Source organism: Gordionus sp. m RMFG-2023, chromosome 3 (genome assembly GCF_954871325.1).
Source record: "Gordionus sp. m RMFG-2023 chromosome 3, tfGorSpeb1-WG-v2, whole genome shotgun sequence".
NCBI lineage: Eukaryota > Metazoa > Nematomorpha > Gordioida > Chordodea > Parachordodidae > Gordionus > Gordionus sp. m RMFG-2023.
In genome coordinates this window covers 30,191,680-30,208,306 of record NC_088777.1, presented here as the reverse complement: position 1 = coordinate 30,208,306, position 16,627 = coordinate 30,191,680, and the positions used below count along the sequence as shown (strand labels likewise).

The following is a 16,627-nucleotide window of genomic DNA, read 5'->3' as shown; positions in this document are numbered from 1 at the left end:
TATCACAAGCATTTAACTATGTTTATAACAACGTCTTAAAAAAAATTCATATATTTTTTTCCTCGTGGAGTAAAATATAACACAGTGCCAATTTATTACAAGACTCAAAGATTTAAGAACATTTAATAATCGGCTCTTCTAATTCCATAAAAGCTGTTAATGCTTGATGGCTGAGACTCGATCGTTGTGGACAAGTTTGCAATTTCTTTCTCCCTGGACAAGCAGTTTCAGAGATAATTATCATTTGACTAGAAATTTAGATAAATATTACGCTACTAGAAACTTAAAAATAATAGGTAAATATTACGCCAAGGAAAACTTAAAATCGAAATTAATTGATAAAATAACTTAGTAGATGAATGTCATAAATATATGTAATTAAATATATATATGAGATAGGAATAAATATTAACAAATTAATATAAACAATAATATTTTTGAAAAATATAATCCGGCATCTGCATTTTTTGTCTTTGGGAGGGGGGAATTTGCCCCCCTGCCACCCCCCCCCCCTCGCTGCGTACGCGCCTGGTCTAAGAAAATCTTTCTAGTATAAAAAACTTTTATCTAGGCTTAAGATAAACTTTTAAAAAATTTTCACAATTTATTTTTTCCTTGTGGAGTAAAATATAATGGCAGTGGAAATTTATTACTAGACCCAAAGCTTTTAGAACATCTTCCTAATATCATAAACATTTAACTAGGTTTAAAACAACGTCTTTAAAAAATTCCAATTTTTTTCTTTGGAGTAAAATATAACAGCAGTGCCAATTTATTACAAGACCCAAAGGTTCAAGAACATCTTTCTAGTATCAAAAATTTTAACTAGGCTTAAGATAAATTTTTACAAAATTTACACATTTATTTTTTTCTCATGGAGTAAGATATAATGGCGGTGCCAATTTATTACTAGAACCAAAGATTTTTGAGCATCTTTCTAGTTTAATTTTTTATATATTTTGTTGACCCAGCTAGTCGACTAGTAAGCCAACTCAGCAGCAACCCGGGTCGACTCAACAGGCCCAATGGGTCGATTTTCGACCCTGGCTCAGGGTTGGGTTACTTTTTACGATTTCGATACGGGTTATTGGTCGAAAAAAACCAAGCATTTAACAACACTATAGCTGATGTCCCACAAGAATGAAAAGCAATTAGTATTCTCCATAATTTGTTGATGGATATATTAAAATAAGCCTGTATGAGTATGAATCAGAAACTTACCTTATTTTGATGTGTTAATTCCAAAATTTTTATTATTCTTAGAATATGTTAATGAAGTATATATATATATACTTATTGCGTTCAATATGAACAAATATTTGAAACATGTTTGAATATACTTTTTTTAAATTATATTTATTTATGTACTCAATAAAAAATTAAATCCTGCTAGGTGAGGGTTTTGTATAGTTATCATGGAAACAGATTTTGGAATTGGACTTATTAAGAACGAGTCAAATTGGCTTCAAGAAATTATAAAGAGCATTACAGATTGTTCCATCATCAAGATATCAAAAATTCATATCCAAATCAAATTTAGATAGATAATAGATGAGACAATGAATATCAAGGTAAAATAAACGAGGATGTGTGCCCCCTGCTGGCTTTCGTCAGAATCTATGACATGTGGGCTAAATAACGGAGTTTTAATGTTCAGTATGTCTCTCTAGGAATTTTGAATAAAGAGGAAATTTGCGATAAAAACAATTTATAAATTTGTTATTGAAAGTAGAGATCTGCAAGTCTATTTATATAATTACAAATAAAGTCCATGGCTCTTAGTATATGCCTTTTTTTAATATCTGGAATGCCCGCCGTGCCGAGACTTTTAGCGGGCCAAGGTAAAAAATAATTTGGCGGCCCCTTAAAAAAAAATGTACCTAAGCTTTATTAATATTTATTCGCAATGAGAACTAAAGGCATATATATTCTATTAAATTTCAATCATAAATGAATAACGCACATTACAAAAATGAATATAATCATAAACTAAAAGATACAAGACTCTGTGCCATGCAAGATCGTAGGTAATTTTTAATTAATTTGAGCGACAAGCTGGGTTCTGCGGATTCCATGGCAGTTAGAATGGTTAAAATAATCCTTAATAACAATTGATATATAAGGCAAGACATGGAGTTTTTATGGAATGCTTGATTAATATATTCACTAAAAATTTCAAAATTAGTAGATCTTGCAGATTAATATATTACTTACGTATCGTTAATAAAATATTTGATTGACAACATATTTCCTTTAGCTCTCTCTTTCAGGGACATTTATCAATTCTTGTATATTAAATAAGAATACAAAAACTGCTGGAAACGTTCCTCAAACGAATTTCTCGCTTGATCTAATGCATTAAAAATTCAATCTCACATGTTTTTTGCGTATCATGTATAGGCGTGTCATCTACTTCGTAAGGAAAATATTTTTGAACTTTCAGTCTACGTTTCCGATTCCTGTGCACTTTGGCTGAATATAGGGAATTCTGAAGGACGTTTTCCTTAAAGCGATCTTAAATATCTTGCATACTTTCTATAAGTGTATTCTTTTCAATTCAATATTGTCACTTTGTATGACCTTATTTACTAAATTCAAGAGATACCAAAAATGGAAATGTTTTAATTTTTAAAGAAATGACTTCTGTGCAGCAATTGGAGTCATCAGTTTTTTCGGATGAGTCTATTAGAGCATAGTAAATATCACCAACCTGATTTTTAATTGCCTTTACACTCTCATCCTGATAGAGGTAACGGGTTTAGAGTAAAATTATTATGATCTTTCAAAATTTGCCATCGCTAAGTCGAAACAAAAAAAGAATATATATATTCGTTGGACAACGTTAAAAAATGATTTTGGGACTAATGATGTTCGTGCCATATCACCAAGTAGCATATTTAAGCTGTGGCAACAAGGCATAAAAAATGACCTTCGATTTATTTGTTATATACAAACTTGAACCCCCTTATCTCATATTGATTTTTTAAATAAATGATAAAAAAAATGCTTTTACCAACGCTTGGCCAGTACTGGAATCAATTAGAACGCCAATAAATCGTTCATTTATTTTAACGGAGTTGTTAAATTTTACTTATCTTATAACTACGATTAATTATTTCTGGTGACTTATGATTGGTGTGTAGTCTAATATTACGCGAAAAATATATTGGGTTTTTAATAGAATCAACAACTTTTTTCTACGATTTTATCTCCTATCAAGTTTATAATTTCATCTTGAATTCGATTTCCAAGGTAATGATTATGAAAACTTCACTATTCTTAATTCGACGAATGTGGCCGAATAATATTATATCAAATTTTGATAAAAAAAAATAATTTCTTATTTAACGAGGTTTTTTTTTATAAAATATATATTTTCAAAATTAATAAATGGATTTTTTACAAAAAAAGAATAATGCCTTGCTTGTATGTAGTATAAAGAAAAAAAATCCCTTTTTTCAAGAGCTAAAAATAAATGAGTAAAATTACAAAATTTGGCGGCCCCTAAAATTCTCTAATTTCGAAGGCCAGGGTCAGCTGTCCTGCTCGCCCCCCTTCTGCAAGACCCTGGGGATGGCCGACAAAAGTCTATAATTAAAGATAAATTATACATGTGTTAAAAAAAACTAGTTAGATTTTTAAATTATTTACAGTGGAACAAAATTCGTGTAAAAAGGACCCAATAAACCTTCAGTATAAAAAATTAACTGAGTCAAACTAGAGATTATAGATTTAGTCTTCATTTACCCAAATATTTTTGTGATATCTAATTAAAAACATATTATATAAAACGTGACAGGCATAATAATTTATTATAAACTACAAAAGCGCCATATATAATCATCTTTTAATTTTCATCCATAGAGAACCGATGTCCAAGGATGTCACAGTCGATGTAGACTTAATTTGATTCTTATGTTGTTGAGAGGTTAGCCAGACTATTGGAATGAATAAAGTGTTGGAAGGGGAAGAGGTATATAAATCTTTCAATGTCAGGTCCATATCTATTTTAATGGCCATAAAAAAATTTAATCTTTGTATTCAAATTTTTTTTAAAATTCCTGTTTACTTTCGTAATTTTCGGTATTCACTGGGATTCTTAAATTTGTAAAAGTCACATATTTATCTAGTGAGTGTAGCTTTTGATAAGTGAGTAAAGAAATAGGATCGGAAAATTTCAAAAAATTGCTATTCAATCTCTTCGTGGAATCTGAAACGACCGGCGGTTCATCATCGATATTTTGGCTTGATGAGGTGAGGGATAAAATTTGCCCTTATTAATATTATAAGAGAAAAAGATTTTTAAAAAATGATTTTTTTCAAAAATTTAAAACTATGAAAGATTCATTGAAACCTGAGAGGATTAACGTTTTACTGAAAAAAATTTAAACAAAACGCATAGAGTTGGTTAAAAAAGTACATCGCATTTATCTGGTTATATTTGTTAATGAAACTTTAGAAAACAATAAACTATTTAAAATATAGACCATTTAATTTTTAATTTGTGTTGATATTAGGGTTTTAATTCCGCTCAGATCAATTTTTCATGAGAGCGATTCAAAGAAACATGATGGTCTTTGGCAAAAACTGTAAGATAGCAAAATTTTTTTTAGATATGTTGTATTCCATAATAAATCAATAAAAAAACTCGATTCTCAACCCGACCCCTTTCGAATTTTTTAAAAATTTGTATGTTAGTAGTATATATGTTAGCGGCAATGTGAAAATTCCGGCAATGTATACATTGCCGGAATTTTTTCGGCAATGTGAGGTAGTGGTAGGCAATGTAAATGCGAAATACCCCGGCAATGTGAACATTGCCTATGTGTATTTTACAAATTTATTATTTATTTAAGATTAATTTATTATTTATTTAATATTAATTTATTATTTATTTAATATTAATTTATTATTTATTTAATATTAATTTATTTTTTGATATAATATTTTAATTTGTTATATTATCTTTTTAAATATATTTTTTGATTGATATTTTTTTTTAATATATTATAATATATTATAATTTGTTACATATTTTTTTTGATAGATATTTTTTTAATATAATTATTTTTTTATATATTTTATTTTTTTTGATTGATATTTTTTTTTTAATATAATTTTTTTTATATATTTTTTTTAATATAATTACTTTTTTAAATATTTATTTTTGACGTAGATTTTTTTTGATAGATAATTTTTTTTTGTTTTTTGGTTTATATTATTTTTTAAATAAAACTTTAGAGGTAATATATAATATATTTTTTTTTAAGTATATTGAAATAATATATTATAATTTGTTATATTATTTTTTACATATTTTTTTTGATTGATATATTTATTTTTTACGTAGATTTTTTTTGATAGCTAATTTTTTTTTGTTTTTTGAGAGGTAATATATTTTAATTTGTTATATTATTTTATTTTTTTTTGATTGATATTTTTTTTTAAATAATTTTTAGATAATATATTTTAATTTGTTATATTATTTTTTTATATATTTTTTGATTGATATTTTTATTATAATGGTTTTTTATGTATTTATTTTTCACGTAAATTTTATCTTGATATATTTTTTGATAGCAAAATTTTTTTTAATTTTTTGTGTTACATTATTTTTTTAAATATATTTTTTGATTGATATTTTTTTTAAGATAATTTTTAGAAAATATATTTTAATTTGTTATATTTTTTTATATATTTTTTGATTGATATTTTTTAATATAATGGTTTTTTATGTATTTATTTTTCACGTAAATTTTTTCTTGATATATTTTTTGATAGCTAAATTTTTTTTTTATTTGTGTTATTATTATTTATTTAAATATATTTTTTGATTGATATTTTTTTTTAGAGATAAGATATTTTAATTTGTCATAATTTTTTTAAATATATTTTTTGATTGATATTTTTTTTAAATGATTTTTATATAATTTATTTTTAACGTAATTTTTAATCTTTAAATTCCTAATTTTATAGGTAAAAGTGATAAAAGGTATAATCGTAATTTTTGAACTTTTTAAGTTTTTAAAAGCAATTTTTAGTGAAGATGTATTATAGAAAAGTGACAATTGTCATAATTGTTATTTTTGAACATTTTTTAGTTTTTTTAAAGCAAATAGGTAAAAATATGTTTTGTAAAAATGTTAAATTAATATTTCAGTGAAGATGTACTATGGAAAAGTGACAATTGTCATAATCGTTATTTTTGAACATTTTTTACTTTTTTTAAAGTAAATAGGTAAAAATATGTTATGTAAAAATGTTAAATTAATATTTCAGTGAAGATGTACTATGGAAAAGTGACAATTGTCATAATCGTTATTTTTGAACATTTTTTGGTTTTTTTAAAGTAAATAGGTAAAAATATGTTTAGTAAACGTGTTAAATTAATATTTCCGTGAAGATGTACCATGGAAAAGTGACAATTGTCATAATCTTTATTTTTGAACATTTTTTAGTTTTTTTAAAGTAAATAGGTAAAAATATGTTTAGTAAACGTGTTAAATTAATATTTCAGTGAAGATGTACTATGGAAAAGTGACAATTGTCATAGTCGTTATTTTTGAACTTTTTTGATTTTTTTTAAAGTAAATAGTTAAAATTATGTTTTGTAAAAATGTTAAATTAATATTTCAGTGAAGATGTACTATGGAAAAGTGACAATTGTCATAATCGTTATTTTTGAACATTTTTTAGTTTTTTTAAAGTAAATAGGTAAAATTATGTTTTGTAAACATGTTAAATTAATATTTCAGTGAAGATGTACTATGGAAAAGTGACAATTGTCATAATCGTTATTTTTGAACATTTTTAGTTTTTTTAAAGTAAATAGGTAAAAATATGTTTTGTAAAAATGTTAAATTAATATTTCAGTGAAGATGTATTATGTAAAAGTGACAATTGTCATAATAGTTATTTTTGAACATTTTTTAGTTTTTTTAAAGTAAATAGGTAAAAATATGTTTAGTAAACGTGTTAAATTAATATTTCAGTGAAGATGTACTATGGAAAAGTGACAATTGTCATGGTCGTTATTTTTGAACATTTTTTGAGTTTTTTTAAAGTAAATAGGTAAAATTATGTTTTGTAAACATGTTAAATTAATATTTCAGTGAAGATGTACTATGGAAAAGTGACAATTGTCATAATCGTTGTTTTTGAACATTTTTTAGTTTTTTTAAAGTAAATAGGTAAATTATGTTTTGTAAACATGTTAAATTAATATTTCAGTGAAGATGTACTATGGAAAAGTGACAATTGTCATAATCGTTGTTTTTGAACATTTTTTAGTTTTTTTAAAGTAAATAGGTAAAATTATGTTTTGTAAACATGTTAAATTAATATTTCAGTGAAGATGTACTATGGAAAAGTGACAATTGTCATAATCGTTATTTTTGAACATTTTTTAGTTTTTTTAAAGTAAATAGGTAAAAATATGTATAGTAAAAGTGTTAAATTAATATTTCAGTGAAGATGTACTATGGAAAAGTGACAATTGTCATAGTCGTTATTTTTGAACATTTTTTGAGTTTTTTTAAAGTAAATAGTTAAAATTATGTTTTGTAAAAATGTTAAATTAATATTTCAGTGAAGATGTACTATGGAAAAGTGACAATTGTCATAATCGTTATTTTTGAACATTTTTTGAGTTTTTTTAAAGTAAATAGGTAAAATTATGTTTTGTAAACATGTTAAATTAATATTTCAGTGAAGATGTACTATGGAAAAGTGACAATTGTCATAATCGTTATTTTTGAACATTTTTAGTTTTTTTAAAGTAAATAGGTAAAAATATGTTTTGTAAAAATGTTAAATTAATATTTCAGTGAAGATGTATTATGTAAAAGTGACAATTGTCATAATAGTTATTTTTGAACATTTTTTAGTTTTTTTAAAGTAAATAGGTAAAAATATGTTTAGTAAACGTGTTAAATTAATATTTCAGTGAAGATGTACTATGGAAAAGTGACAATTGTCATAATCGTTGTTTTTGAACATTTTTTAGTTTTTTTAAAGTAAATAGGTAAAATTATGTTTTGTAAACATGTTAAATTAATATTTCAGTGAAGATGTACTATGGAAAAGTGACAATTGTCATAATCGTTATTTTTGAACATTTTTTAGTTTTTTTAAAGTAAATAGGTAAAAATATGTATAGTAAACGTGTTAAATTAATATTTCAGTGAAGATGTACTATGGAAATGTGACAATTGTCATAGTCGTTATTTTTGAACTTTTTTGATTTTTTTTAAAGTAAATAGTTAAAATTATGTTTTGTAAAAATGTTAAATTAATATTTCAGTGAAGATGTACTATGGAAAAGTGACAATTGTCATAATCGTTATTTTTGAACATTTTTTAGTTTTTTTAAAGTAAATAGGTAAAATTATGTTTTGTAAACATGTTAAATTAATATTTCAGTGAAGATGTACTATGGAAAAGTGACAATTGTCATAATCGTTATTTTTGAACAAGTTTTTTTAAAGTAAATAGGTAAAAATATGTTTTGTAAAAATGTTAAATTAATATTTCAGTGAAGATGTATTATGTAAAAGTGACAATTGTCATAATAGTTATTTTTGAACATTTTTTAGTTTTTTTAAAGTAAATAGGTAAAAATATGTTTAGTAAACGTGTTAAATTAATATTTCAGTGAAGATGTACTATGGAAAAGTGACAATTGTCATGGTCGTTATTTTTGAACTTTTTTGATTTTTTTTAAAGTAAATAGTTAAAATTATGTTTTGTAAAAATGTTAAATTAATATTTCAATGAAGATGTACTATGGAAAAGTGACAATTGTCATAATCGTTATTTTTGAACATTTTTTAGTTTTTTTAAAGTAAATAGGTAAAAATATGTTTAGTAAACGTGTTAAATTAATATTTCAGTGTAGATGTACTATGGAAAAGTGACAATTGTCATAATCGTTATTTTTGAACATTTTTTAGTTTTTTTTAAGTAAATAGTTAAAATTATGTTTTGTAAAAATGTTAAATTAAAATTTCAGATGAACTTATAATGTTTGACGCATAATCTTAGTAATAAATATAAGGGCTAATAGTATTTAATGTTCGCTATATTGCAACATAGTTAATTGCTAAAATTTATTTCGTTTATAAATATATTCATGAAAATGTAATTAGTGATAGATATACATCTCAATAGCTCTAACTTTTAATTTTAGATAGTTCACTAAAGTGTATAAATATTTAAAATATATTTACTCACAGAATTGAAATAAATAAGTCAAAGATATTATAGTTAGTTGATATACAAATAACCGATGCAGGATTCATATTTAAATATTTCGCAGTTAATATTTTAGGAAAAAATAAATTAATAATAAAAATATTTTATTTATACATCGGTCTACTATTATAAATTATGTTAAAAAACATTTCCGGCTGCTATGAAGATTAAGGTGCAATCGTAATAGTAAAATATTTTATCATTTGAGGTCATTAATGTATTCATGCTGAAATCTCGAGATTAATCAAATCAAGGCATTGACGATTTGCAGGAAAATAATTCATCTTTAATTTTCAATATATAATAATAGCGAATTTAGGAATTTTAATGTTAATATTCCTGTTAGTGTCTATATAATATAAAACATATCTAAACTGAAATTTTAATTTAACACGTTTACTAAACATATTTTTACCTATTTACTTTAAAAAAACTAAAAAATGTTCAAAAATAACGATTATGACAATTGTCACTTTTCCATAGTACATCTTCAGTGAAATATTAATTTAACATTTTTACAAAACATATTTTTACCTATTTACTTAAAAAAAACTAAAAAATGTTCAAAAATAAGGATTATGACAATTGTCACTTTTCCATAGTACATCTTCAGTGAAATATTAATTTAACATTTTTATAAAACACAATTTTAACTATTTACTTTAAAAAAAATCAAAAAAGTTCAAAAATAACGATTATGACAATTGTCACTTTTCCATAGTACATCTTCACTGAAATATTAATTTAACATTTTTACAAAACATAATTTTAACTATTTACTTTAAAAAAACTAAAAAATGTTCAAAAACAACGATTATGACAATTGTCACTTTCCATAGTACATCTTCACTGAAATATTAATTTAACATGTTTACAAAACATAATTTTACCTATTTACTTTAAAAAAACTAAAAAATGTTCAAAAACAACGATTATGACAATTGTCACTTTTCCATAGTACATCTTCAGTGAAATATTAATTTAACATTTTTATAAAACATAATTTTAACTATTTACTTTAAAAAAATCAAAAAAGTTCAAAAATAACGATTATGACAATTGTCACTTTTCCATAGTACATCTTCACTGAAATATTAATTTAACATTTTTACAAAACATATTTTTACCTATTTACTTTAAAAAAACTAAAAAATGTTCAAAAATAACGATTATGACAATTGTCACTTTTCCATAGTACATCTTCACTGAAATATTAATTTAACATGTTTACAAAACAAAATTTTACCTATTTACTTTAAAAAACTAAAAAATGTTCAAAAACAACGATTATGACAATTGTCACTTTTCCATAGTACATCTTCACTGAAATATTAATTTAACATGTTTACAAAACATAATTTTACCTATTTACTTTAAAAAAATTAAAAAATGTTCAAAACAACGATTATGACAATTGTCACTTTTCCATGGTACATCTTCACTGAAATATTAATTTAACATTTTTACAAAACATATTTTTACCTATTTACTTTTAAAAATTAAAAAATGTTCAAAAATAATGATTATGACAATTGTCACTTTTCCATAGTACATCTTCACTGAAATATTAATTAACATTTTTACAAAACATAATTTTACCTATTTACTTTAAAAAAACTAAAAAATGTTCAAAAATAACAATTATGACAATTGTCACTTTTCTATAAAACATCTTCACTAAAAATTGCTTTTAAAAACTTAAAAAGTTCAAAAATTACGATTATACCTTTTATCACTTTTACCTATAAAATTAGGAATTTAAAGATATAAAATAGAAAAATTACGTTAAAAATAAATTATATAAAAATCATTTAAAAAAAATATCAATCAAAAAATATATTTAAAAAAAATTATGACAAATTAAAATATCTTATCTCTAAAAAAAAATATCAATCAAAAAATATATTTAAATAAATAATAATAACACAAATAAAAAAAAATTTAGCTATCAAAAAATATATCAAAAAAAAATTTACGTGAAAAATAAATACGTAAAAAAACCATTATATTAAAAAATATCAATCAAAAAATATATAAAAAAATAATATAACAAATTAAAATATATTATCTAAAAATTATTTTAAAAAAAATATCAATCAAAAAATATATTTAAAAAAATAATATAACACAAAAAATAAAAAAAAATTTAGATATCAAAAAATATATTAAGAAAAAATTTAGGTGAAAAATAAATACATTAAAAACCATTATATTAAAAAATACCAATCAAAATATATATAAAAAAATAATATAACAAATTAAAATATATTATCTAAAATTATTTTAAAAAAAATATCATACAAAATATATCAAGAAAAAATTTACGTGAAAAATAAATACCTAAAAAACCATTATATTAAAAAATATCAATCAAAAAATATATAAAAAAATATATTTAAAAAAATAATATAACACAAAAAATATTTAGCAAAAAATAAAAAAAATATTTAGTCAAAAAATATATCAAGAAAAAATTTACCTGAAAAATAAATACATAAAAAACCATTATAATAAAAAACATAAAAAACCATTATAATAAAAAATATCAATCAAAAAATATATAAAAAATTAATATAACAAATTAAAATATATTATAATATATTTCAATATATTTAAAAAAAAATATCAATCAAATAATATATTTAAAAAACATATTATTATATCTAAAAAAATAATATAAATTATCAAATAAAATTTTAATCTTAAAAAAATTATTAATAATAAAAACAAAATTATTAATAATATAATATTACAAAAATAACACATTGCCGAAATCTCACATTTACATTGCCTCCACTACCTCACATTGCCGAAAAATAAATTATTATTTTCAAATCGGCTTACCTTTTCACCTATGCGTATCTTTAAAAAAGCCAAAATTTAAAAATACGCTTGCTTCATTAAATATCTCAAGAAATAATTAAGCTAAAAACATAATTATCGACCAGCATGATCGTTGACAGGTTATTCAATTTTAAAGTTACTTTATATAATTTCTGCCTTTGATTTCTGCAACCTTTTCATGGTGGCAGTAAAATTTTTTAAAATATTAAATATAAATTAACTTCTTAAAATTTTTATAAAATCCAATACTAAAATAGAAAAATTCAAGGATATTGTAAATTATAAATTATGAAACAGACCTCAAATAATAACGTTAATATTAATATTGAATTTCCAACATACACAGGTAATGGCGATGTTTTTCTAAGTCGTTTCGAAGACATATTCAACGATGCTCAGATCTCTGATATCGAAAAAGAAGGATCCTTCACAAGAAGACTACCAGACGAAGAATACATCAAGCTCAAATCGATATGTTCACCTACCGATTTCATCAATCCATCGATATTGATTGAAAAATTTAGGTTATTACACCCGAGGAAATCTACAAGTTCGAAATTGTTATTATTCAATGCAGCTGTACAAGGTAAAAATGAAAGTTACATCAATTGGGTAAGTAGATTATGTATTTTACAAAATGAATGTTCGTTAAGCGATAGTAGAGTCATTGAAAAAGTAAAAATTTCATCAAATAGCAGAAGTATCAGGCAGAAAATTACGTTGAAAGAGAATATTACGTTAGCAGAAGTCTTTAGTTTAAGAGATGATTTTGAGGAGACAGAATTAAAAGAAAATATAATAGCTAAAGTTGAAAACATTTCTTTAAATGAAAAGACTGAAAAAGAAACAAGCGTAAAACATTTGGAAAGACAAAGAGGCATAAAAGTTGAAGAAAACAAACAGGTGGTCAGATACGACGATAGACATAATCCACGATCGAATAACGATAACAGACAACGATGGACAGCAAGAGGCCATGACTTTCAAAGAAATATTTATCAAGGAAATAGTTATAACCCCAGTTACCAAGGAAATAATTACAACCCTAGATATCAGAATTATAACGCGAAACGTCAGAGCAAACTATCCAGGATCGTACAATAATTCTGATAATAGAGCTAGTTATAATAAAAATGACTATAATAATAATAGATTTAATAATGATTATAATTAGAGATATAACAGACATTATAACGATTCAAGATGTATTCAAAGATATAACGATAATCATAATATTGGAAATCGAGGAACTAATCAAGTATGCAATTGTAAATATCATAACAACGACAATAATCAATCACGATATACAAATAAAGTAAACACTGTAATACAGAAGAGATAGTACAAAAGTTAGATGACGAAATAATTGATGACAATTTTTGGGACACACCAATAAATTTTAAAAGAATAGTTAAAGAAACTAATATTGATCAAGAACTAATGGAAGTAATCAACGATATAAGGAATCATGAGCAGATAAAGAACAAAACGTATAAAAATATGGTATTGGAATTGAGTTTAATCAAAGGTTGCCTTTTTAAAGAGAATAGGATCATAATACCGAAAGGTATGAGAAAAGAGATTTTGCAAGAGTTGCATAATGGGCATCTCGGTGCTGGAAAAACAAAATCATTAGCGAGAGAGTATCTGTGGTGGCCTGGTTTAAATGCAGAAATAGATCAGGAGGTAAAGAATTGCGATGCTTGCAATAAATATGCAGACAATCCTCATAATATTCAAAACCCATGGGAAACAGCAACGAAAGTATTCGAGCGCGTACACATAGACTTTGCAGAGTTCAAAGATAATAATTTTATGGTATGTGTTGACGCCTTCAGCAAATTTCCTATTATTAGGAGAATGAGAAACACAACTACGGAATCAACGATTAAAGAATTGATGAAAATAATAAGTTTATTTGGTATACCTAATAGAATAGTCAGTGATAATGGAACTAACTTTACCAGTAAATTATTTAAGAAATTTTGCGAAGATCACGAAATCGAACACTTGCTCACCGCATCTCACCACCAACAGTCCAATGGCCAATGTGAGCGTATGATTAGATCAATGAAAATGAATATGAAAAGGAATATGGAAAATAATAATAAAATAGACGTAGACATAGCTCTAGAAAAGTTTCTTTTTAATTATCGTAATACACCCAACGCAACGACCAACAAAATACCAAGCGAAGTAATGTTCTCCAGAATGATTAGGACAAAATGGGAGTTGATAAAACCGAGGGATGAAAGAGATCATATACTAAATCGCAAGATATCAATAGATAGGGATATAGAAATAGGAGACAGCATATGGTATAAAACTTTTAAAGATAATAATTGGGAAAAAGGTACAATAATGCGCAAAAACGGAAATTTGTTGTATGATATAGATACTGGGAACAAAATTATAAAAAGACACTTGGACCAAATAAAAAAAAGATCAACTAATGTAGAACTTTCTTCTAATGGTGCAACAGTTTTTAAAGCGAATGTTAATAATAATGCATCACCTATATTTCCCACAAATTTTTTTAAAATATTTTTGAAGGCACTTAGCCAAGTAATGGATTCTTATTGCTATTAACAACGATCGCTTGTAAATTTTTAGTTACTCCTTCATAATTTACGCTAATTTGCGCCGTTCCTAATATTTTGATTTGATAGCCGTCATAGCCTGTTAATTTTAAATTAGATTTCTTTAATTCAGTGATGCCTGCGCTCTTAGCTATCGAACTAGGTATTATTGAGAATCTAGAGCCAGTATCGACCAGCATGATCGTTGACAGGTTATTCAATTTTAAAGTTTGATTTCTGCAACCTTTTAAGTTATAAAATTTATTTTATTGAAACTAGGTTTATTACAAAAAACCGTAAATAGAAAACTAGCTATAAAAAAATCCCTCTTTCAAATTACAGATAGACATTGTATTCCTTAATATTTGTACAAAATCTGAGATGAATCCTGGGCCAAGAGCTATTGCAATTTAAAAATAAGTTGTATGGTTTAAATTCTATATTATACCAAATATATAGTAATTTCTCTTTTTTAAAGTGGTCATATGCATTAAAACTCTAAAAACCCTAACTATTTTACAAATTTTTGAATATTATTACCAAATTGCACTGTATTATTATAAAACGTACGTCTTAAATTGGAAGCATTATAAAAGAAAAAATAATAATGATTTTGTAAAGAGTAATAAAGTAAAAACTATGATAATTAAAACCCAATAAAACTCTTCACTCCATCCAATGGACCTTCGCCCCTTAAAAATTTCTCTTTAGATTTGAAATTTTTGACCTAATAACTCTGCGAGGAACGATGTAGTTTGTTTTTTTGGAGAGATAATTAAATCTTTGTGATAGTAAGAAATATATTTTTATTTTATATATTATCAGAACATTAAGGTTTATTATAACAAATATATCTCATATTTGTCAAAATAAATCTCTCAAAGTTTAATCTGCTTATAATAAAACATAATAATTATATTTTATAAAAAGTCATATTGAAAACAAGAGAAGCAGCGTCATTGTTATTAATAAATTTTATCATCGCCATTTATCTGCGTAATTAAATTATGTATCATTAGCCAATTTATTAATAAATTTCAACAACTGTCATTAGCCAAAATAATTTAATGTTTACAGAGAGAGAAAAAAGTTATTTCAATTCCAGTAATGTGCTGCAACAATCACAATTAAATGATCTTAGACGGATTATTCCTGATAATACCAGTTAATTCCAGCATATCAATTGATCAAAAAATTTGTGTTCAATACTTTTCTGATGGAGATGTTATCCAGCATAAAATAAAAAAACTTTTTAACCTCTAAAACCATGAGAATGATTCTGGGATCAAAAAGGAATGGTATTTTTTGCAATTGCATATCTCCTTACGATAATTTAAATTTTAAGTTTTCTTTTTATCTAAAAAAAATTACTACATATTTTAAATATAAATGATATTTATATACGATTTTAGCCATATGTTTGCAATCGATGATTCAATTAAAAAAATTAATAAAAATCGTATTGAAAATGATTCGATGCGCAAAATATCAATCTAACAGCATAATTCGAAAGTCAAATCAAATAGAGAAATATTAATCAATTCTAGGTTTTCTTGGAATTCTTGAGCTTGCATCCCGTGGTGATAATGAATCTTCTAATTCAGTAAATAAAGGAAATTATAATTAATTAATTTATTTTAGCAGAAGAAAATTTATTATTGAAATATTATTTAGAAAATAGCACAGTTATTGGACTATCAAGTGATATACAAAATGATTTTAATTCTATTTCCTATGTCTTACAATCAAAAAATAATAAATGAATTAGAAGAGACGAATTTATAATAATATAGATGAAACAACTGTATAAACAATAAATCCCCAACTGGCTGTTGTTCTTCGATATGTTTACGATGACGGGACTTTGTCATTGAATTCTTGAATGATAAAAAAATAATAGGTCTAGTTCCGATGGCACAGTAATTATGTCAGGCCACATGACTTGAAGAGAA

At 24.1% G+C, this 16,627-nt stretch overlaps 1 protein-coding gene across 3 annotated transcripts in view; it reads right to left on the bottom strand.

Annotated features, from left to right (window-relative positions):
• Nucleotides 1-3,422: 3,422 nt before the first annotated feature.
• LOC135927413 (uncharacterized) overlaps nt 3,423-16,627 on the bottom strand; it is a 74,371-nt gene continuing 61,166 nt past the window's right edge. For all 3 annotated transcript variants that reach the window (XM_065463390.1, XM_065463389.1, XM_065463391.1), the window contains 2 exons: nt 4,070-4,273; nt 3,423-4,004 (listed from right to left, as the gene is read on the bottom strand). In XM_065463390.1, the coding sequence (XP_065319462.1) occupies nt 3,841-4,004; nt 4,070-4,273 (368 nt within the window). In that variant the 3' untranslated portion in view covers nt 3,423-3,840. The remainder of the gene's footprint in view (nt 4,005-4,069; nt 4,274-16,627) is intronic.